The sequence below is a fragment of the Carettochelys insculpta genome, chromosome 4 (genome assembly GCF_033958435.1).
Source record: "Carettochelys insculpta isolate YL-2023 chromosome 4, ASM3395843v1, whole genome shotgun sequence".
Taxonomy (NCBI): Eukaryota; Metazoa; Chordata; order Testudines; family Carettochelyidae; genus Carettochelys; species Carettochelys insculpta.
Genome location: NC_134140.1, coordinates 49,622,683 through 49,647,591, shown reverse-complemented (window position 1 = coordinate 49,647,591; position 24,909 = coordinate 49,622,683). Strand labels below are relative to the sequence as shown.

The 24,909-nt window shown below is 41.7% G+C and overlaps 1 protein-coding gene across 2 annotated transcripts in view; it reads left to right on the top strand.

The window, feature by feature from the left end:
• SCFD2 (sec1 family domain containing 2) overlaps positions 1-24,909 on the top strand; it is a 287,532-nt gene that overhangs the window by 111,429 nt on the left and 151,194 nt on the right. For both annotated transcript variants that reach the window (XM_074992763.1, XM_074992764.1), the window contains exon 5: positions 19,307-19,556. In XM_074992763.1, coding sequence (XP_074848864.1) covers positions 19,307-19,556 — 250 coding nt within the window. The remainder of the gene's footprint in view (positions 1-19,306; positions 19,557-24,909) is intronic.

Sequence of the window (24,909 nt, the reverse complement as noted above, 5' to 3'; positions counted from 1 at the left end):
CCTTGTTTGTGCAGCAGAACAGCAGGAAGGTTTGGGTTGTTCTTTTGAGACAATTTCCCTTTGTCTTGTTACTGCAGCTCTTTTTACTCTGTCAGTTGCTTTTGAAACCATTCATTCCTCCCATACGACGAGTGACACAACTTACTGTTCTCATGATCTTCAGTTAGTTGCTAACTTGGGGCTTTTTCTCTCCTCGCCGTGACCTATAGGGAGCAAACATTATCTTCTTAACCAAATGTAGAATAAGTTAACTTTTTATTATTATTCTTATCCCACATCCATGTATTATAATATATGAAGGTGAGGATTTCTGCTTTGTTAAACAGTTAAGCAAAATGTGAATTCAAACAAATTAATCTCTGTGAAGGAAAAGAGGGAATAACAATCTATCCTTGGCCAGACAGTGTCACCATGACGGAGTGAGAAGTGAAATAAATGGGTATTTAGGAGATTTATACCTTGTCCCTAGCTTAAGCCCCAGTAATAATTAATCCTTAAATACCTACGTTTGTTTATAGTCTCAACTGATTAGCCTATTGTGCCTGTTATTTTCATCCTTTAATATGAAAAAAGAATAATAGTAGCACATTTGAAATACAACTTTAGATTATTTCACCCTCCCAAAAAGATTGTAAACCAATCTTCTTTTAATGGCAGGAAACTAGGATATTTAACTTGATACTAAGTACAGGATGAAATTCGATTTGAACATGTACTAGAGATGGTGTTATCTTTCCTAGCCTAGGGAGAAGGGAAAGAAAATACACTCCATCATTTAAAATCATAGCGGAATGGGCATGCTTTGGGTTGTATTTTAACTGTGTTCTGATCCCAAGATGGCTGTATGGCTACCAAGTCTCAGGGAGTAGAACTGAAAAGAGCATATGGGTTAGTGGAAAATGGACATTTATGGCACAACATGTACCATGTTTGGTAGCGTCCAGAAAACTGATGTTTATTTTGAATTGTGTATTAGGACCTGCCTTAGAAGGAATGGTACTTTACACATGTATTTGATGGGAGATGGCTCTTCTCAAGTGTTTGTGGAAATATGTAATATCTAGTAACATTAAACTTCTGCTGGTTGACATATTGGTCTTGAATACATTTAGTTAAAAGTCTGAGAAGCAAAATGTAGGTAAGCAAAACACAGCAGTTGGATTTTGTAACGGAAAAGGAAGAAAGATGCTTTTTTTTTTTAAATAGTAACAGAGAAGTAGCTGTGTTTAGTCTGTACTCCAAGAGAACAAAGCAGCAGAAATGTAGCACTTTAAAGACTAACAAAATGATGGATTCGGTGATGAGCGTGATGAGCTTTCATGGGACAGACCCACTCTTCAGAAGTGGGTCTGTCCCACGAAAGCTCATCACCAAATCCATAATTTTGTTAGTCTTTAAAGTGCTACATTTCTGTTGCTTTTTTTTTTAAGTTTCAGAAATTGGGACCAAAGCAATAACAGTAAGTTAAACAAAGCACCCTGGTTTTTGGTGTGATGATGATCAAACTACTGTCCCGAGCTTCATTATGATCCAAGCATTTTTTTCTGTACGAGACAATTAGCTGATAAACAGCAGCTTATCTGTGGGTAGCGCAAAGAAACTGACAACCAGTATTTCTTGTAAGGTGATCAGTTTGGTAACAACCCGGGAGAGATTCAGCTGCCACCCAGCTAATTAGCAAAGCACCCACAGCCAGCAGCATATGTTTTTGCTGGTGGTTCACATCTGAACATACCTTGATGCACATAACAAAATATATTCCACCCACAGATGGAAAAAAATAGACAGATTCTTGCAGACAGCCTTTCGTCCCTGCCTCAGGTCTATCCCCACCTCCTCTCAGCAGCCTACACAAATAGGGGTTTTAATAAACTGAGAGAACCAAGGGGCTCAAGACATATTTTGTTTGCAGCTTTCCTGGAGAAGACACATTTTTTCCCATTCCTCTCTGTTCTAGTCAGCATAATTTCTTTGCTTGTGGTGCCTGTGGCTATGACACTAATGACTGACATGCTGCCAAAAGTCTGGAGTTATTCCAGAGAGTTTGAGAAATCCCTTCGAAATCAGAGGTTAGACAGTTGCAGAGAAGAGCAACCATAGACAGGGAGAACTGGTGAGGGACAATGAACTGGACATGGCTGAGAAGGGAAGGAGGGGGGAGACAGAGTAAGACAACGCAAGGCTGCAGGAGAAGAAATACAATGTGAGGTCATAAGGTGGGGCCATCTGTATTTATAAAGAATCTCTCTTAAATATTTTTTAATGCACGACAACCCTGAGAGTCACTTCTAATATTTCAAAAGTGGCCCCCCCGGTTCTTTATGCTTTTCCTAAGTGATTTCCGCTGGCTAGTCCACAGTTTTTGTTTTATTTTTTCCTGTACTGCTGTTAAGAACTGTGCCAAAGGGTTTAAAATTTTATTCACCAGGTGCTCCTCCAGCTTAGTGTCTTATTGAGATTATTCTCTCTGAAGCCCCTTACGGTATCTTCCCATATTATAAAACTGGGAAAACATAGCTGAGCTCACAAGAGAGAAACCTAGATCCCTACATGTTTTCCTGAGGAAGATATTTTCAACTAACTCCAAATGGCAAGTGGCCCAAACCATAGTCCCATTGTACTGAGAGAATTAAAACAAAAACAAAGGCCAGCTTAATAAATGGTGAAACTGTAGTGGATTCAAGATCTATCCTGAATAAAAATACATGTATGCAAAAATTAAGGGGCAATGATGCAAACTCACAAAAGTTCCCTTAAAATTCTGCTCGTAAACTTGGCAGGACTACATTATTTTCTTATTTCTGTATTTAATAGATATTTCTAAGGTATTTACTATTATAGTTTCAGAGGTTTGGAGGCTGGTCAGGATCATTAGATCATCTAATCTGATCTGCGTTTTATAGAATCATCAAAGAATTGTAGGACAGAAGGGGACCTCAACAGGTCATCTAATCCAGCCTCCTGCCCTTAAGGCAGCACGAAACATTATCTAGACCATTCCTCACATGTGTTTATGTAACCTGCTCTTAAAAATCACCTCCCTAGAAAACATATTCCAGTGCTTAACCACCCTGATAGGAAGTTTGTACAACTTAAAGTGCCCTCACTGCAATTTAAGCCCATTGCTCGTTGTCCTGTCCTTAAAATGTTTAACAAGAACATTTTTTTTGTTCCTTGTAATAACCTTTTATGTGCTTAAAAGTTATCATGACCCCCTCACTCTTCTCCAAGCTAAACTAATCCAGTTTTTTTTTCAATATTCCTTTGTAGATTGTGTTTTTAGACCTTTAATCATTTTTGTTGGTCTTCTCTGGACTTTCTCCAGTTTGTCCACATCTTTCCTGAAATATGATGCCCAGAACAGGACACAATACTGGAAATGAAGCCTAATCAGGTGGCCTCAAAGGCAGACACACTAGCTGCTGAAAAAGTCATAGAGGTCACGGAAACTAATGGAATCTGTGATTTCTGTGACAGAGTTCTTAGTTTGGGTGAGAGACTTTGAGAGACCATATCAAAGGCTTTCTAAAAGTGAAAATACATTATATCCACTGGCTCTCCTTTGTCCGCAGGTTTGTTGACTCAATCAAAGAATTCTAGTTGATTGGTGAGGCCTAATTTCCGTGTACAGAAACCGTGTTGTATGTGTCTCGACACATTTTGTTGATCTATGTTCCTGATCATTCTGTTCTTTACTGTAGTTTCACCCAATTGACATTTAACCAATGATCATTCTCTGTTAACTTTGTGGGTGACAAAAATATTGGCAGAATTTTATGATAATAGGAGTATATGGTAAACTGGTGCATATTAACAGGTGTGCATTAACAGGTGTGTTGTGAACAAAACACGAGAATCATTCTCCCGCTCTACTCTGCGCTGGTTAGGCCTCAGCTGGAGTATTGTGTCCAGTTCTGGGCACCGCAGTTCAGGAAGGAGGTGGAGAAATTGGAGAGGGTCCAGAAGAGAGCAACGAGAATGATCAAAGGTCTAGAGAACATGACCTATGAAGAAAGGCTGAAAGAATTGGGCTTGTTTAGTTTGGAAAAGAGGAGATTGAGGGGGGGACATGATATTAGTTTTCAGGTATCTAAAAGGGTGTCATAAGGCAGAGGGAGGGAACTTGTTTTTCCTTGCCTCTGAGGATAGAACAAGAGGCAATGGACTTAAATTGCAGCAGGGGAGGTTCAGGTTGGACATTAAGAAAAAGTTCCTAACTGTTGGGGTGATCAAACACTGGAACAAATTGCCAAGGGAGGTGGTAGAATCTCCATCACTGGAGATATTTAAGAAGAGGTTAGATAGATGGCTTTCAGGGATGGTCTAGAAAGTGCTTGGTCCTGCCATGAGGGCAGGGGGCTGGACTCGATGGCCTCTCGAGGTCCCTTGCAGTCCTACTCTTCTATGATTCTATGATATTAAACAAAATGTTTTTTAATACAGCCAAATGCAAAGCTGTCTATCAAGGAACAAGGAATGCAGGCAGTATTTAAAGAATGGGGGACTATATTTTGGATGGCCGTGACTTTGAAAAGGATTTAGGTGTCAAAGTAAACATGCAACAGATACTCCTGGGGGAATTCTGTGCCAAAAAAGTGCACATTTTTTTTAAAATTCTGCATATTATATTTGTCAAAATAACACTACATAATCACACTTTTGTTGTTTTGTTTAATGTATATCAAAATTCCTGTCAGCAATGTCTGTAACAATACATATGCAAAAAAAAAAAAATACACCCATGAATAGAGTTAAGAAAACCCCAACAACACCCTCGTTACTATTTTTCTGCTCCTTCCCCCTAAGAGTGGCTCCAAAGGGGCAGCCTTGCAGCCAGCCACATTGGCTGCTGCTGGAGCTGCCCCAAGACCAGCGTCATTGGCTGCTGCTTGGGCAGCCCTTTTCATTTGATGCCAGGGATCCTGCAAGAAGCAGTCCCTGGAGATGGAACGAGCACCTGCACTTTAACAGCCCCAGGCAGTAGTCCTAGGGGCAACCAGCGCAGCAGTTGGGGAGGGGTGGGATAGCCCCGGGGCAGCTCCAGCACTCACTGATTAGCAGCAACAGCTCCCTGTACCCTCCGCAGTAGCCCCCTCCACAAAGCAGTGGGTCCTCTGGAACTCTCCAGAGCAGTGCCCCCCCCCGCCCCAACTGAGGTTTAGTTACTGCCACTACTTAACCATTGTACTCAGAGTCAAGCACAGGTCATCTACAAGTCTCCTCCTCTTCACTCTGTCTTGGGACAAAACTTCTAGCTGACTCCAGAAGAACCGCAGTTAGGGGTATTTATATTCCAAGTCATGGCAGGTCAGGGTTAATACCCTTAACTAAATCATAGCCTTAGTCATCAGATAAGAGGGAAGGTCCTTCCATAGATCACTAACTGGTTAAAAGACAGAAAACAAAGAGTAAGAACAAATAAGTTATCAGAACTGAGAGAGGTGAACAATGGTGTTGCCAGGGATCTGTACTGGGGACTAACTGTCGTTCAACATATTGCTAAATAATCTTGGGAAAGGGTTAAATGGTAAGGTGCAAAGTTTGCAGGTGATAACAAAATTACTCAAGATAGTTAAGTTGTAAGCAGCAAGTTACTAATAAGAGATCTCAGAAAACTGGGTGTCTGGACAACAAAATGCCATTCAGCACTGGTAAGTGAAAAGTGATGCACGGTAGCATCTCCATCCCGAGAGGTTTTTAAGTCCCAACTTGACAGTCTTGGCTGGGATGATTTAGTTAAGGTTGATCCTGCTTCAGGCAGAGGACTGGATTAGATGACTTCCTAAGGTCCCTTCCAGCCTTGGAATTCTATGATCATCTCAATTATATATACCAAGTGATAGGGTCTAAATTAGTTGTTACAACCCCAGAAGGCGATCTGGATGTTAAGGATTGTTTTCCAGAAATATGCTCAATGTTTTCTTGCAGTCAAAAAAGCTGATGGAATGTTAGGAACTATTACGAAAGGGATAGATAAAACAAGAAGTACAATAACTCCATTATGTAAATTCATGGTGTACCCACACCTTGAATACAGCATACAATTCTGGTCTTCCCAGATAAGGAAAATAAATCTTGCAATTGGAAATGGCACAGAGAAGGACAACAAAAATGTTAAGAGGCCTATGGAAGAAATCCCATGTGAGAAGAGATTAAAAACACCAGGACTGGTTTTTCTTTTTACAAAAGAAACGATAAAGGGGGATATGAATGGTATGGAGAAGGTGAACGGGGAGTTATTTATCCCTTTGCATAAAACAAGAACTCGGGGCCACCCAATGAAATTATAGGCAAGGGGGCTAAAAAAACCAAAAGGCAGTGTTTCTTCATGCAGTACACAGCCAGTCTGTGAAGCTTGTTGCCAGGGATGTAGTGAAGGACATAAGTATAATGGGATTCAAGGTCAAGTTGGATGAGTGAATGGAGTATAGAACTATCAGTGGCTATTAGCCAAGATGATCAGGGATACGACCCCAAGCTCTAGGTGTCTGACTGCTAGATGCTGGGACTAGAAAACAGAGAATGGAATGCTTGATGATTGCCCCTGATCTCTTCATTCCCTTTGAAGTATCTGGCATTGGCTGTGGTGGGAAGACAAGATATTGGGCTACATGGACCATTCTGGCCTTCCTTATGTTCTAACATTTAATTCAGGATTGTTTATGAAAATGTTCAATAACTTTGTGCCTCGTGTTGGACTGATTTCTGTGGCACTCAACTAGCAACACCGTCATTCAGTTATAATTCCCCATTGACACCTACATTTTTTGTGATCATCAGCGAGCCAGTTCTTAATCAATTTAAAATGTGCTCTACTGATATATAATTATTTAAAATTAGAACATTGGAAGGTACTAAGGCAAACACCTTATGTCCCTTGTATTAGGGATAAGGCTTACCAGTTACGGTTACCTGATGGGGGCTGCAGCAGTGGGCAGAGAGCTTCTCTAGCTCTGCAGGGCCCACCATGGGTGGGGAGGCACTCCAATGAAGCCAGAGCAGCCCTCATCTGCATTGGGCCCGGTTATGCCATGGGCATGTGTGCTGCAGCCCAGCCAGAGTAGCCCCCATCTGCAGTGAGAGGGGGCACACCAGCCCAGATAGCCTAGAATGGTCCCTCCTCTTTTATCAGTTAACTGGTTAAATTTAACGTTTAATCAATTGACTAATTAAACAGGCTTTCATATCCCTACCTTGCATACCTAAGCTTTCATCTACATAATAGCCTTTTATCAACTGAACGTATGATCTTGCCGAAGAATGAAATTGTTTGTTGAACAAGACCTATTTCCACAGAATCACGTTGACTGCCATTAAGTATATTCCTATCTTTGAATGCTGTATCAACTTTTTCAATTATTTTGAGGGTTGATCTATTATATCAGGATTGATGTCAGGCTTGCTGGCCTGTAGTTACCTGTGTCATCTTACTTGACCTCTTTGATTGTAGCACAACATTAGCACTCTTCGTCATCTGGAGTTTCCCTAGTCTTCCAAGATGTATTAACAATTAACTTTTGTGCACCAGAGATGTGTGCCACTCCAAAATTTTAGGACTCTTGGGTGCAAATTACCTGGGTGTGATGATTTAAAAATTATTAACAAACAGATGTTGTCTACCATTCTCCTCAGTTGCTAATAGTTTGGAAAGTTTTCCATTGTCCTCGTTATACAAATACATCATCCTGTTTATTGCCAAATACAAAACAAATATTTATGCAACACTTCTTTCTCTTTTACAATCTCTGTCAAGTAATGGACCTGTGCTGTTGTATGTAAGGACCTGTTGCTCTGAAGCTAATGTCCCTTGGCCAGTAATGCACTGTTGCTCTTGTATTCCCATAATGTAAGTGTGTAACCCCTTGCTGCTGGTAGCTCACAGTCTCTTACTCCCTTATTTTTGACAGATTTACTTAATTTGCTTATTCATGGTTATTCTAAGTGTGCCCGGCAGAAAACAATCATAGCTAAAGGCTTTTGACCTAGCAGGGTTGGACTTAAAGCCTCCTTAACCCTTTCCTGGCTGATGATTCTCTTCTGTTAGATATTCAGTATATGTCTATGCTTCAGTAAAACACCCACGGCTTGTCTCTGTCAGTTGACTCTGGTTCATGGGGTTGCAGGGCTAAAAGGCTGCACTGTAGGTGTTCAGGTTTGGTCTGGAGCCTGAGCTCTGGGACTTTTTCCCCTCCAGGGTATCCCATATCCCCAGTTTCAGCCTTATCTGAGCTGTCTCCACTGCAGTTTTATAGTTTTGCAGCCTGAGCCCCATAAGCCCAAGTCAGCTGACATGGGCCAGCCGCGGGTGTTTTATTGCAGTGTAGACATACCCTCAGGGCTTTAAATAAAATTGGTCTTATGCTTACAGAGATTTGCCTAATAAAATCCAGACTTACTTTATATCTCCTTTTTTTAACATCCTGTTGCTATTGGGCCCCCATGAGCTCATTAAAATATCTTAACACAGCTGTAAACTTATATTGTTTCCAAAGTGAGACCAAGAGAAGCTGGAACTTGCAATATATTGCCAGGCAGCATAACTCATTGAGATGGATTAATTTTTGTACTGTGTCCACTCCCAGATTAGTTACTTGGAAGTTTATTGACAGCCTTTATGTTGGATAACTAAAGATATTTTATTTTATCTTTTTTTTTTTTTGTTAGAACACGTGTTTAATCCTTGAAGGTATTGTGTATTACAATTAACAACTAAATCTGACAGGCATATAACTAAAGAGAAACAAGAAATGATTGAAGATTATGTGAGTTTAATGAAAGCAGGAAATTGCCACTTAAACAACTGGGGAGTTCTGGAGAGGCAGGGAGAGTGAGGTGGGAGAGAAAGGAAGTAAAGGGCTTTATTAATTATACCCTTCAAAAAGGGTTTGATGTGCCTCTGGAAAGCAGGTAAAAAAGCACTGAAATACAGTCCCATAATTGGTTATGCAACATAACCAAATCTGCAAACGATCATTTCCAGGGCATAAAGATGGGCTAGATCAGTCCTTAATTCAAAATACTGTTCCATCCTTCTCTTACAAAATGTTATAGTGCGAGCAGCTTGTTTCAAACATTTTCTTCTTTTGTGCGTGTTTTAAGTATTATTAGTGTGTCAACTGCATGCTTGGAATTGTCCTAGATACACAGTCAAGAAAATTGCTGGACAGAAGTTTGTAAGTTTAATTTTTAGCTTTGTGCAATGAGTTATTTCCCTTTGATAGGTCACTATGTCATGCAGTAAACCCCAATAACATTAAAGATCTAGGGTTTTTTATGATTTTTTTTTTCTTTATGAGGCCTTAAATAGCTACACTAGGCCAACTCTTCAGTTGCTGTAAATTGGCATAGCTCTGTAGAACAGAGTAGAATTCCCCACATTTATTATATAATGCGCTGCTTGTGAATAGTTTGTTCTTACACCATTTATTTTCAAAACATTTCTCTTTGTTAAAGTGAAAACATTATTTGACCAACACACCCGCATCCGTGGTTATTCTGTGGGGGTTTGGAAGGGGTGAAGGGGCAAAGGGGAGGGGTTGTGGTGGGAATGAGATAGGGCTGTGGGCCCGAGTCCCATGCTAGGGATGTCCTGGGGAGAGTCATTGAGGGCTGTGGGAGATCTCCCTCAGGGCCTCACGAATCCACAGCCCACCCCAATGGGCCTGGCAGATTGGAGCTGCACCTTGCTGCTCATAGCTATGGCTGGTGTCTGCCCCCAAACCTGGGAGGAAGGCCTTCCCCTTCCCCTCCACTATGTTGTGGATGGCAAAACGTGCAGCCACAATGTGGGGTACGTTGTACTTCCCCGTATCCAAATGGGTGAGAAGGCACCAAAAGCATGCCAGTGGCCAGAAGTACACTTGGCCTGCGTCCAGGACCGGTTGAGTTGGGCATTAAAGAGTTCCTGGCTGGGTCCAGCTGGCCAGTGTACATCTTCATAAGTCAGAGTGTGAGCAGGTAGGTTGTGTTCCCCACAAGGCAGAGTGGCATGTGCACATCCCTGACCACTAGCTCCCGTTGGGGGACAAATGGGCCCGCCTCCATCCTTTGTCACAGGCTGGAATTGCAGAGCACCCGGCTGTCATGTGCCTGGCTCACCTACACAACGTAAACGTTGATGAAGTGTCCATGGTAGTCAACCAGGGCCTGCAGCACCACAGAGAAATATCCCTTCCAGTTGATGTACTTGGCTGTGCTGTGGTCAGGGTCATGGATTGGGATGTGGATCCCGTCGATATACCAAAGCAGTTTGGGAAACCCAGGAAAGCGAATCTGGCCGCGACCATGCCCACATCTGCCAGATGGACATCCCTCCTCAGCAGGAGCAAGTTGATGGCCATCACAACCTGCAAACGGAGGGGAACAAACACACACATCAGGGACTGAGGGAGTTCCGTGCTTCCACCCATTCCTCCCCCCCCCCCCCATGAGACACCCCCCCCCCCAAAGCAGGGCAACGTGAGGGCGGGATGTCATAGTCTCCTAGGCCAGGGATCCCACACACACCCCTTGCACTCTTGACCCCACCTCCCCAATATTCTCTCTTGGGCAGGATTCCCTCTCCACCCCCTGTGCAGGAACTGCAGCCCAAGAGTGCCTGACCACCATGAAGAGGGCCCTCTTCCCCATGCCAAACTGGTTGCCCTTGGACTGACAGCTGTCGGGGTGGCGAGCTTCCAGAGGGCGACGGCGACCTGCTTCTCCACAGAGATGTCAGGCTGCAGCCAGGTGTCCTGTCTCTGGACGGTGGGGAGAAGCTAGGTGCAGAGTTCCAGGAAGGCGCCCTTCCGCCTGCAAAAGTTCTGGAGCCACTGCTGGTTGTCCCATTGCTCCACGACCAGCCAGTCCCGCCTGTTGGAACTGGTTATGTGCCTCAGATCCACCTGTGCACCCAGGGGGGCGAGCGCAGGTGGGCCTGTGCAGCATCAATGGCATGTTCCTCAGAGCTGGTGCCAGGTCATCCTGCCAGAGGAAAAGGAGGGTGGCTGTGACGAGGTGCAGTAGATGCTGAAGGACCTGTGGATGGGGCTGGTGCAAGCCCGGGAGCTGCTCTGGCACCATAGCTAGCTGGAAAGCGCTGTGTCTGCCAGAAATCACTGAAGCCCTGCTGTAGCTGCTGGGCTGTCCCTCATGGCAATAGGCAAGCCTCAGCACAGGCAGTGAATGAGCATCGGGCGGGGGGGGCCTTTAAGGGTGCGCCTTGCTGGGGCTTCCAGAAAGGATTGCCGGACATACGACCCTGTCTGATTGGGTTCCAGGGGCCGTTCCATTGAGAGAATAGCCAGGCAGTCTGGCCAATCTCTGTCAGCAGAGCAGATCACGTTTTCGATCCGCTTTGCAGTCTGGCTGTATTCTGTCGATAGATGTTTTCTTGGAACATACCTTCCAACTGTAACTGCTGTTGACATATCGCTCTAGTCTAGACGTAGCCGAAGTGTTGCACCTATTGGGGCTGGCTTTAAAAAAAATAATCAAAACATTTTTTGGAAGCAAGTTGGCTCTTTGGTTAGGTGAAGTTTTTTGCTAAAAGTTTCTGCTTCCCACATAAACGTTTTTAAATTAAGCGCCTGAAAACACAAACATTGCAGCTGGAAACAAGAAGTTTGGATTTGTTTGTGCTGCTGTGGTGCCTCATGGGAGCTGTAATTCAATCTTCTAACGTCCCCATTCTCGTCTATGGGCTGGGGCTTCCCAGCTGGATTGTATCTTGCATGGTTCACTGTGACTGTGGACTCCCATGATGCAACCACCTCCTCTCACCATGAATTGCGACTGTGGTGTATAGCAGGAGTAGTTCATGCAAGGAGCCTCGCTTAGAGAGAAGAATGAGTGCAGGAGGCTCCTGAACAACAGTTACATGAATGTTCTATGGCACCATTTCTTTGGCGTTTGGCCATTTATGTTTTGCTATTTTACTTTCCACAGGAAACCTGAAATAAGATTTTCCAATTAGCTGTGAATTGCTAGGAGCTTTTTATCTCCCACTAGCTAAGTCTGTGAAGCATTTTCATCTTCACCTCGCCCTTGTAAGGTATTGCAGGCAAGCCTCTAGTTTTATGTGGCATTAAAAGCGTATGGGGCAAGATTTTTAAATGTTCTCAGCTCCCATTTAGACAACTAAGAAGAGGCTGGATTTTCAGAAGCGCTTATTAGGAGTTGTTAGATGCTGACAACTTCTGAAAATTCTGGCTAAGCTGCTTTGTTGACGTGCTCCGTTTCACATAGTACCCTGTTTTCGTGTCCGAGCTGGGAACAGACATTGGGAGTTACTGTTTCAGTGCTAAAGCCTCATTTTTAAACTGTGTCATCACTTTCTTTGTGCCCAACAGACATTTTTCCTTCTGTAATTAAATCTTCAGTCTGACTGATTTGTGTTTGTATTTTAAATGCCACGTACCAGTTTAATTTGAAAGTGGATGTAGGATTATCAGGAAGGGTGACACTTGTAAGAGATTGCTGGAGAGCGGACAGGAACCAGTGTCCTCTGATAGGCAAGGTCAACAACTATGCAGGAATAGGGGCCTCCAGCAAAGATTAACTGTAGAGGAAATGGTGAGATTGAGGAAACCTCAATCTTAGAAGTTCTCAAGGTTTGGGTCCAGAGTGCCAGTGTTTAAATGGATACAATGGCCAGTGAGCTCCCTGCTTTAGGAGGGGAGGCAGGGTTGACAACTTAATATGCAGCCTCCAGGGGGAGAGGGTGATAAGAGTAAAGACAGAGGAATCAGGCTAAGTCTGAGGGTCATCATTCTACAACCTTTGCCTTTTACCATGAGCAGCATCCTGTCTTTACTGGCCGCAAGAGCCGCAAGCAGCTTGATCATAACCCTAATCATCTATACAACAGAACAGAGTGCCGGCTCTGCCTTTACTCTTAGTTATTTGTGTCTTTCCACCTAGAAATGGCCTTTTTCAGCAGAACCTACCAACCCTATGACCTCAAGCCACTGCAAGGTTGCTGGCTGCCTCGTCTACTTCCTTTCTGTCTCCATAACTTGCTGAGGCTGGGATTTTCTCTGTTCCATCCACAAAAGGGGAGCCTGTCAGCTTTACCCATGTGTAAACCTGGAGCTGAAACAAGGAAGTTAATGTGTTGCTTCTGTGATAGCTTCCATGCTCAGTACTTGGAACCCTGCCTGATCTCTTGCATCCAATCTCAGATGTTATGAGAAGTGAAGATGTAGTCAGGATGTCCTTAACATTTTCTCTGATTAAACAGGTAAACTGCATATTGAGAGAGACCCTGCAGATTAGGGTACAACAGAAAAGCTTCTAAACTTTAAAGAGTTTTCTGTTGAAGGTGGGAACGAGCAACCCACCCTCTCAAATTCCCTCACTATGAGGGCATTTTCTGATTAGACCCAAATTTAACTACAATCCACTGATACTTGGTAATATTTTGATGTAAATTATTAATATCAGAGAGGTACAAGCCAAGTATATTTCAACTAAAGAGAAGAATCCATCCTCACTTTGAATGTCCTGTATGAATAATTCTGTGTTTTACATTTGGACCATTTCAGGTTCACAGTCACCATATGAGTAAGAGCTATATTTTTAAAGGGAGAGAGAAAAGAGGGAGCAAACGTGTTTGTAACTTCTCTTTTCGTTTTCACTCCCTTCCCCTCTGCCTTTATCCTAGTATTTAGAATTCAAAGCTACAAAGAAGATAATTTTATGTATAGAATGGTACATAAGTAATAAACTGCCCTGGCTTCTTAAATTTATCTTGAGAGGTATAATTTGCTTGATAAGATCTTATTTTGAATGTTTTGTTAGTGTGTTAAGTCAAACTAGATATAGCTCATGGCACTCACTCTATTCCAGATCTTGTTTAATGAGAGTAGGAAGCGCACAGGCCCATTACTCTCACACAGTGGAACTATGTTCTAGTCGGCCAAATCTCAGTGTGCTGAGTAGATTTGGAGCATCTCTGGAGCTGAGCAGCTGAAAGGAGTAAGTTCCTTCTGACTCTGACTGCTGAACTTGCTGAAGTTACCACTGCAGTAGCTCCCTTGACCTTGCCATAAACATGGTAGAGGAGGAGTGAAAAAGTATTTCTTGTGGATGAGGGGATCTTGATGCCCTCCAAAGAGGCTAGTGTTACTGCACCTCAGAACCATCTGACTCCCTCTAAGGATCTCAGTGACACACTGTCAGTCAACTGCAGAGATCTGACCCTCACTGGGATCTGTGGGACTCTGTATATGCATGTTTTGGAGTTCTGCAATGGTGCAATCATGTTTAATAGTACCTTCTCAGCTCTGTCGTCCTTTGATCTAAATGCTCGGGTGAAGATAGAGACTGGAGAATTGCACGCTGAAGTCTCAGGCTGCCATGAACCACACTGACATATTAAATATAACTGGGTATTCCTTTTCATGCATAGGAAATGTGGCCTTCGGGGTAATGGTAGCGTGATAATTCAGTGCTCTTTAAAGTGTGTGTTGTGGGGGAGGTAGGGTTAAGTATTGTAAAGCTATCTACTTTGAGAATAAACAGAAGGAGAACATGTAGCAGCAGCAGCAGAAGAGTTGCATACTCACACAAACTTGAGTTGCTTATGACATGTTTATTGTAGATTTATTTTCTTCTGGGCAAATCCATTCGACATACATCAGTCTTTACTTACAATGGCTGTTTGACACTTGCTACACCAAAATAATAAACAGTATTCAGAATTAGAATTACAAAAACATTAACTATGTATGCCATTTTGAATCTTGAATGTGTAGCTGTTATTGTTGACAATGAGTTCTGTTGTTCAACTGAATCTTAAATTTCCCATCTAAAACTTTTTCTAAAAGCCAACTGAAAATTGGGTGAGAGATTCTAAATTATGTACAGTAGTGCCGCGATTTACGCAAGGGTTCCATTCGTACACACCCTTGTGTAACTCGAATTTCTCATAAGTTAGGAGGGCTGCTTTTTACCGGCGAAACGAACATTCTGCAGCTGGGGAAGCAGCAGGAGTGTGCGGAGCTCCTTGTGAAAGGTAAATCCTGGGGTCGGGGGTGGGGTGCAGAATTAAGCCTGGTGGTGGATTGGGGCTGTGCAAGGAGGGCAGGGAGGTTAAGCCTGGGGGGGGTTAGGGCTGCAGGGGGAAGGGGGTGGAGTTGAGTGGGAGTTACATGCGGTGGGGGGGGGGTCGGTTGCATCAGGGCTGTGGTGGGGTGTTCAGCTAGCTCCAGGAGTGCGGGTGGTGAGCTGGAGTTGTGCTCTGGTGGTGAGCTGAGCTACAGGAGGTTTGAACTGTGGCCAGGGGTGAACCGGAATTGTGTGTGAGGGGTGGTGAGCTGGAGCAGCTCATGGGGGGTTGAACCAGGGGCGGGGGAGTTGAGCCGAGCCAGAGCCATGCATCAGGGATAGTGAGTTGGAGCCATGGTCAGGTGATGAACCAGTGGGGGTGGGTTTGAACTGAGGTTGCACATGAGGGGAGGTGAGCCAGAGCCAGAAAAGGCCGGAGCCCTGTGTGGGTGGTGAGCAGGGCTGGGGGGAGGGGGTTGAACCAACGCTGAGGGGAGCAGGATTTTAAGTTGCACTTAACACGTGTTAATGCGAGTTAAGCACAACTCGAAATTGCGCGTGTCGAGGGTTTACTGTACTGCAACTTTAGGAAACTGAACGCATCTGCTGCTCATCTGGGTATGCGGCACTCAACATCGTGGTATTTTGGAGTTCATATCAAAAGAGAAATATGTACTTTTGCCTTTGGCCCACACTACATATTAGAAAATATGTCTGATTGTCCTAATTTGGGGGAAAAAAGGTTCACTTCTTGACAATTTCTTTTACTTTGCATCCAAAGAGGAAATAGAAAAAGGTATGTCAGATTCTGGTTATCCTGCCACTCACTGACCTTCCCTGGCCTTGTTGTCATTAACACAAGCAAATCTCTATTAAATATCTTAAACGTGCACATGCCATCGTTGGGTGGACTAGTGTTTTCCTGTTCTAGCTTCTGTGATTCTATTTATTTTGTGCATGTTGCAAAGATCTTATGTAAAAATTCCAGCTGAAAACTCACATGAATGCGCATTAATTGCCACCTGTTTTGTTTGGCTTTTGTTTTTGTTTTGGTTGGTTGGTTGCTTTTGGTGGGGGGGGGCAGTATTAAAAACAGAGACTTGAGCATCAACAACCTTGTATGTTGGTCTCAGCTATAATTCTTTTCATTAAATGCTTGCAGTTGTAAGCTATCCTGTGTTCAAAAAAAATTCCTTTAATTAGCACTAAGAGAATAAAATATTCTTTTGTATCTTAAATTAGAAACCATTTGAATAGTGGCATAAAAGAGCAATTTATTGAAATATCTGATTTTTAGAGAAAATAATGAAACTCTTCTCTCTCTATTCACCTCTCCCAATGCTGTAGTTATTAATATTTGCAATAATTGTACTTGATTAAAAGTTTACTTTGGAATACAAAATATTATTCCTTTTATTATTTTTATGCTTCCTCTTCAGTGCTGTAGATTCTCAAAGTCAAATTTAGCTTAATTTTTGAAGCATGATGTCATGTTCACTTTTTGGAAACTAAAAATTTTATTTTTACTTTCTCCTGTATATTGCTCAGTCTGCCAAAAACAGGCCATTCGTTGGAGTCAGCAAACTGACATCAGTTCATTTGCCTTTAGGGGTACTAAATTATTGCTTGGCACAAGAAAGCAAAGAAAGAAAGAAAGAGCTTGCTTTCTATAGTCTGAAGAAGGGTCAATCATAGAGGTAACATGTCCGAAGAGTGCCACTGAGGAGACGATGATGAAGTCTGATTCTAAGTTGGTGCCGACTTGAATATTTTGAGTGTTCTTTATGGTGGCTTGGAAAGGCTAAAGATTGACCTATTTTTATTGGCTCCCTTGATGATACACAAACAGGGCTAACCTGAGGCCAACATTACCAGCAGGAAATTTGGGTCATGGGCAGTTACATTTTTAAAACTTGTGTTTTAGGGTCTGTTTAATCAGCATAATTGATTGATTGTAACGAGGCACAGAGAGCACCTTAATCATTGGAGGTGGTTGGATAATGACAAACTGCTAAGGATTTTATTTGAGACAAATTTCTCAACTGCCTGTAGTATTCTGCTCAGAAAAGAGGTGACTTGGCCCTTATTTCATGCAGAGTAAGTCCATCTAGCCTGTTTACACAAAATAGCCTCTTAAAATTGGCATTTGAATTTGAAATCCACTGTAACATCACTCCAAAGAGATGATAAAAAACATTTCAAATTAGATCATAATCCAAAAATCTCAATGCATGTTTTGAACTTAGCAGTTGATTATAGTTGATAAAATTATTATTTCTTTTCTTTTTTAAGAGATTTTTTTGAAGTTTTGTTTATACTCTTTCTTTAGTAAACGTTGTATAAATATAGGTGGAAAGGCCCAGATTTTTAAAGAAATTTAATCATTGACAGTCAATGGGATGTAATATTCTAAGTGCCTAAATCACATTTGAACATGAGACATAGGCTCCTAAATCAATTAGGTCTTGCAGTGCTGTGCACCACAATGCCTAAATACCTTTGAAAGTGTGGGCCAAAATTTATATCCATTATGTGTGCAATTTTGCACATACTTATTTTAGGTTCCTGTGTTTGCTCTGAGCTAGAAGTTGAGCCTGCTCTATTTTGTATGTCCCCAAACAACACATCCATTTTTGTGGACTTCTACACCTGAACAGGGTGTGTGCAAAAAAGAACATATCCTATTTGGGAGTTTGTGCCTGACTTTTTCTTTCATTGGTGGTCGTGGGACCAGTAAAATCTTGCTTTTGTGCACTGCAGATGGCTTCTTTCATGAATCTTTACAACTGTTTCTTTCAGTTTTTTCTTCCATGTTAGGATCAGTGGTGATTTGAAAAGAATAACAGTATATACATACATGTGAAACAATTTGTTACACCAAAAAAGTACTGCTTTCCAAAGACAGAGAATTAAAGCTAAGCTAATAATTAAAAAGCACATGCGCTGGATTCTTTCCAGCTATTCCACTGGGCATGAGCTTAGTCAGTGTTAGTGTTTTCCAAGTTATAAGCCTTTAAAATATTTTAGTTTGCACCTGCTTAGTAGAGACTTCTTCAGTATTTGAAGCTGTAATCTCTAAAGAATTTGTCCCCACTGAGGTGTACTGAAATCCCTCAAAGTTCATAGTGCTAATTAGATCAGTGTTTCTTAAACTATGTTCCACAGAACACTGATGTTCTGTAAACAACTCACAGGTGTGCCACTAGTATCTGACACTTTTTGATGCCATACACTGATGGTATATATGGTCTGTTAAAGCCAGCTACAAAGTTACTTCTTCAATGAGATGATACTTGATTAAATTACTTCATTAATTTTTGCTGTATATGTTGCTGTTTGGTTTTGTTTTGGTCTGACAATAATTTTTTTGAAGAAAATTTTCATAGGTGTTCCACATGAAAAATATTGTTGTTTAGTGCTCCATAGTCTCAAAAAGTTTAAGAAACCACTGGACCAGGTAGTATATGGACCATTCTCAGGGAGTGACCAGACATGCTCTAGAGAGCGGGAGGAAGGCTATCATAACGCATATGCAACTGAAAGCTATGAAAACAGCACAGGCAACTTTACTTCTGGCTTTTCCTAACTTTTGAGTGCTTGTGTGTGTGTAAAATGCATAAGTATTATTTCTGCAAGAAACTCAAACTAGAAAATATTCAGGTAAAGTCATAATGCATAGTCAGAAAATCTACTGCCTGAGTCACCGCCATTACTGATGCGTAGGAGTTTGTTACTGTGCAGGTACTCCCAAGAGTGTGCTCAGGACCCGAGCATAATTTTTTCGGGCCCAATACAAATTTATAATGCAGGCTTCCTTCCACACATATACCACAGTATGCAGAGTGGGCCAGGCCCCCAGTAAAGTGTACTCTTTCTTTTCCCTCTATCTTACACTGTGTTTGGGCCCTGAACATGCTGACCTCCTCACAGTCCAAATGAGAGGACACAATCCTTGCCTCAAGGAACTTGCACATAATAGGAGGAAAAGGGCAACATCACTGAGACTGTGCCCTTTCTCCATAAAGATTAGTTCATGGCATAGTGAAGGAGGCAGTGCTTGGATTTGTTTTGAATAAATGATGCGGTTTGGTTTTTGGTAACAATGTGGTAGAAGTGTTCTTCAAGAAGAATCTGAGAACACATGGGCAGCCTTGCAGAAGAATTTAGTAGGGCTGTTCCCACATGTAGGCAGCAGCAGCAGCAGCAGCATCTGTTTGAGGGTGGCAAAAATGACCTGTTTATGTCATAGAAACCAAAACCATCTCTTCTCTATTTTCAGAATATTGGTGAGTCAGAGATGCCCAGTGTTTTGAACCAGTTACTGCCTATGATCAAGTCTCATAATGAGAGGACAGCTAATGACTACACCTCTGAAGACTTCCTTGTCTTGCTAGTGTATATTTACTCTGTGGTTGGGGAAATCAAAGCTTCAAAAGAGCTGGATAAAGCTGAAGGAGAAGTGAAAAAGATGCTAGTCCGGGCTTTTTGTGATGAACCAGAACTATCTTCCTTACTGCAGAAAATAACAGGTGAGTTTGTATTTCAGTGCAACGAGAAAACAATAGGTTTGAAATTAGTATGTAAAGAAAGCATAGGAATACCATGAATGGTATGTGAGTAAGCATGAGGATTTCCTGTAGATTATTCCATCACTGATGTGCACAAAAGCCAAATGCTGACAGGTTATCCTGAATAATGCTGAAAGTGCTGTAATTTGTTCTTTTTGTTAGAGTAGTCAAGTTTGTGTGTTTGCATAAAATAATCTTTTCCGCCATTTTCTTACATTGATCAGTGTAAAGTTGACCTTGGAAAGTCAAACTTAATCCTGGAAACATGCTCAGTGAACCACAGGGTTGTGGATCCTAGGAAATGCCCTGTCTGTCAAAGTAAGAAGAATTGTGTCTAAAACTAACATTGAATTTTTAACGGAAGTAATAAGTGTGGTGATATAGTGCTTGCCAGAAAGGTAACTTATGAGCACCTTCTGTGGACTAGCCAAGTGCTAACTTGTGAACTTGCCACACATTTGAAAATTGTTCCAAAAGGTGGTTAAAAACTAGAACTGGAGATGAAGAGAAGAATTTCAGATTGGAAGGAAGGCTGTGATCCCCATTTCCTGGGGGGTTCACCTGCCTGATCACAGGTATAATTATTATTTATACTGCATTAGCACCTAGGAGCCCAAGTCATAGACCATTGTGCTGTGTGACGCTGAACAAAAAGCCCATCCCTGCCCCAGAGTACTAACGGTCTGTTTCCATATCAGTTGAAGGGTTTGTCTATGCTGGGCCTGGGGGCTGGGGGGGGAACCCAGAAAATCTACTAGCCCCAGACTCCCCGAAGAGCTAATCTGGCCCTGTAAGCCCTGATCCTTGGCAGCACTCCACCCCGCATGGGGCTGGAGCTCAAAGTGTGTGTCTTGTTTTTCCTTGCTTCTCTGTTGTGGGGCTGAGCACATCTGTGTGTGGTGGAGGGGGTGTCCTTCTCACCTGTGGGCCGGGTCAGTGAGGGATTTTCTTCCCTTCTGACTTGTGTGTGGCCCCCAGCTGATTTTTTTTTGTTGCTCAGTGGCCCCCTGATCCAAAAAAGTTTCCCTACCTTGCAGTCTACACAGATGTTTACTGGCATAATGATACCACTATAGTTATACCAGTGTAACTCACCAGGTTTTAAGAAGATCCCCAGATCTTCTTGATGTGAAGAAATGGGTCTGTCCCACAAAAGCTCGTCGCCTAATAAATAATTTTGTTAGTCTTTAAAGTGCTACTGGACTGCTTTTTGTTTTGATAGTATATAGACTAGCACAGCTGTCTCTCTGTTACTATTCCCCGGATTTAGTTTATGTCACTCTAGGAACAATATAAATTAACTCTGAATGACACTTATGTACTGGAATAAGCATGCCCGGGATTTATATTGCTATAGCAGTATAATAATACGAATATAATTATGCCAGTACATTTCGACACACATTGAAGCTCTTAAGATGATTTTTGTGCCCGTAGGAATGCAAGGTTTGTGTTCCACCTTAGTATACATCTCAGGGATCATACACTTGCACCCTGCTCCAAAGCCCAGTAGAGATGGTTGGAGACTTTCCATTGATTTCGGTGGGAGTTGGATTAACCATGAAATTGTTGTTTGTGGTGTGCAGCATGTAGTTTGTCCATTGTGCCCTTAGTTTTTAGGTGTTAGTATCGGACGCAGGGAGTGTCTGTGGTCTATATTTCTTGCATTTCATTTCCATGACACTTTTTTCAGCACATGGTGATGGTCTTGTGCTCCATATAATGTTTTCAAATGACCTCAATCGTATTCACTGTTGGATATTGCACAGACTGAACCCCGCAGTGCAGATCTCTTTCTTCAAGTTGAGGTTTTTCTTCTGTTGAGCAATGTTTTGAATCACTGTTTTATAAATCCCTTTATTGTGACTAGTGAAGAAAGAAAAATGTAACTTTTAATTTCATTAAGAACCAGCAGGGAAACTGCTTTCTGATTGGCACAGCATCTTTGCTCATTGCGCTGTACATGCTTACAGTCCATCAAAGTCGCTGGTACAAAGACAAAGTTGATTACATAGCTCACTGCACTGGAGTAAGCTCCTAACAATTTTCACCATGTTATGTTAAGTTCTAACTTTATATACATTTGCATATTTTATATATAGATTTCCTTACTTATTTCTAGAGTTTTGCATCTGTATATTTGCTAGAGTGGAAGCAAATGTCAGGATCTTCAAAGAAACAAACAAATAAAATGGTAAATGAAAGCACAAATACAAATGGGTTATATTTTGAAGAAAATTGTTTTCACATGGCAGACATAATATTTGAACAGTGGTGTCAGAAATAGAGCACTCACATGTGCTCCTGATTAAATAATTTGGAACTAGTATGGAGCTGCATTTCACAATTTAGGCACATTTTGAAAACTGAGCTCTCTGTCTGCGTAATAAACTTTGACTAGTGTGAAGGGGGCTTTAGCTGCTGACCAAAAGTTTTGAAAAATTCATGCTGGCATGCTAAAGGGGTTTCATAGACAGTCCAATTAATTGTGGATTAGGAAGGCCAGTTGCCCAGGCAATCTGCAGCTAGTTATACAACATTGTAAACAGACCAGTGTAGATGGGGTTCCTTTGGGAAAAAACGATTTTCGAACGAATCCTGTACACCTGCTTATTTTTCAGGAAGAAGTGTTCTTTTGAAAATGGCCCCCCCACCGCCCTGACAAAGGAGCGCCATCTACACGGCTGTTTTTGTTTTTGGAAAAGTCTCTTCCAGAAACATGATTGTGCCAGAATATGCAAATGAAGGATGGGATTTGTAAATCAGTGCTTCATTTGAATTTTCCATCTCTCTTATTTGGATTCCTTTTCCAAAAGGAGAATGGTGTGTGTGTGTGTGTGTGTGTGTGTGTGTGTGTGAGAGAGAGAGCGATTTTACTACATGGTCTGTTGTCTGTTCACTGGCATATTTTTTGACCTCTTGCAGTTCAGTGGTTTGTATCTTAATTAGATGTGTCAGTTCACCTGGCCCAATCACACAGAAAAAAAAAAAAAACAAACAACATACTGTTGGTGACATTTTGTTGGACTAACTAAAGAGAACAAAAATTGGCCTACAGGCAGGATCTTGTGAAAGAGACTATTGGGCTAGATTCTTGGCGGTGTAAATTGGCATCTCTCCTGGAGGTCAGTGAAACTGTGCTGGTTTACACCAAATGGAGATATGAAGTATTCCAATTAGAATATTTATGATTTTCTTTTAAATTAAAAAGTATGTTTTGCTTTTGAATGCCTGCAAAACTTAATTAAACTGAAACCAGTTTAACTGAATTTCTTTTCCGTGATAGAATAGAGGGAAAAACTCTTTTTATGCCTTATTTAAGAATTTCATAAACCTAGATTGTTGGCAGAACATGAAAATTGCACAGTTAAACATTAAAGTCAGGAAAAGCAAAAATTAAGGTTGTATGTGCTTTACGCATATAGTGCCATTTATCCCTCTTGGAGATATCACAAAGAGCCAGAACTCCTGCAGCTCCAAAGGTGGGAAGATACAGCCAGAACAAATTTCCCCCAACTATCCTTTGGACCTACCTCATGCTCCATCCCGCTTTTTGAGAAAAATCTGTGGCTGTTGCCACCTACTAGGAAATTTCATACCAAAAGGCTAAGTTGAAGTAATGTTATTAAGTTTGCTAATTCAAACACATGAAGGTTAGGGAATGCCAGTGCTGAGACTGTACAACCTGAGTTCAGCTCCTTTTGTGTATAAAGTGTAATAGGGTCTTTATTTACATGCTCACATACTGGATTTTTCCACAGGGGACAGCCTCATTGGGTGCACAGGATAAATGCAAAAGGGAGCAGGAAAGTGTAAACTAACCATTCATGTGCAACATTCTAAAGAAGAAATGTAATGTCATAAAGAAATAGTGATAATTAGGCCACTTAATTTTGCAGCAAAGGTAGCTATGTTGTTAAAGAATTCATAAGTAAAACTGCAGATTGTTCCAGTAGACACAGCATGGCTCTAAGGGTCAGGACCCATGTGTTCTCTTCCTGGTTCTGCTGCACATTCATTTTGTGACCTTGGGGCAATCCTGACTTTCTTTGGTATTAATTTATGTTACAGATTGGAAATTAAGACACATTCGTTTCTGAATCACTTTGGAAGGTATGGATGAAAACCACTCTATAAGGCCTACAGGTGATAGGTTATGTAAATCAGCCTCTGTACCAAATTACTGAGTGATAAATAATATGATACTCTTTAAAAAAGGCTTCAGAGGTAATCCTGGTCAGGAAGTCTAACTTCAGTACCAAGCAAATTGGTTGAAACTAGTAAGGAAGAGAATTAACAGACACACAGAAAGCATGAGATGATGTGAAAGAGTTCGCAGGTTTTGTGAAAAGAAATCATGTCTCACAATCTATTAGAATTTTTCAGGCAGTCAGCAAGGGCATTAGTGTTGATATTTTGTACTTGGATTTTCACAAACCTTTTAACAGGGTCTCACGTGGAAGGTTCTTAAGCAAAGTGAGCCGTCTTGAGATAAAAGAGAAGCTCCTCTTAGTAACTGATTAAAGACAGGAAACACGATAGGAATAAATGGTCAGTTTTCACAGTGCAGAAAGGTAAATAGAAGTGTGCCGTTCAACACATAACTCATTGCCAGGGGATATTGTGAAGACCAAAAGTATAACAGGATTCAAAAAGAATTAGATAAATTCATGGAGGATGGTTTCCATAATGGCTATTAACTAAGATGACCAGAAATGCAACCCCATGCTCTGGGTGTCCCTAAACCTCTGACCGTTGGGACTGGATGACAAGGGTTGGATCACTCTATAATTGCCCTGTTCTGTTCATTCCCTTTGAAGCATTTGGCATATGCTACTGTGAGAAAGCAGGATTCTGGGGTAGATGGACCATTGATCTCACCTAACATGGTCATTCCTATAATCTTAGTATTAATCAGAAAAACCCCTTTGAGTTTGACAGGTATTATTCTGTACTCCCTAAGTACAAACATTTAACAAGCCCATTTTCTGGTTCTGATTTGGACAAGGCTGATATCAAAATGCTGACTGTAACTGTGCTTCTGAACCTTAACCTATACCCCTAGTGTACCCTTCTGGGCTCACCCCTTCACTTGCAGAGTTTGTAAGTTGTGCAGGCTGAACCCATTCACATTTTTCCTTTCTTTGTCTTCTCCCTGTCCTTTAAAATACTAGGGAAATTAAATACCAAATCCAAATTTTAAAGGATTTTGTTGATGTCTTTTATTTAGATTGAAAGGTCAAGTAATCAAAAGTGAAGAAATTCTCCCACAACAACAACTTTGTCATTCTATTTTCCATTTGTGCTGTCCTTA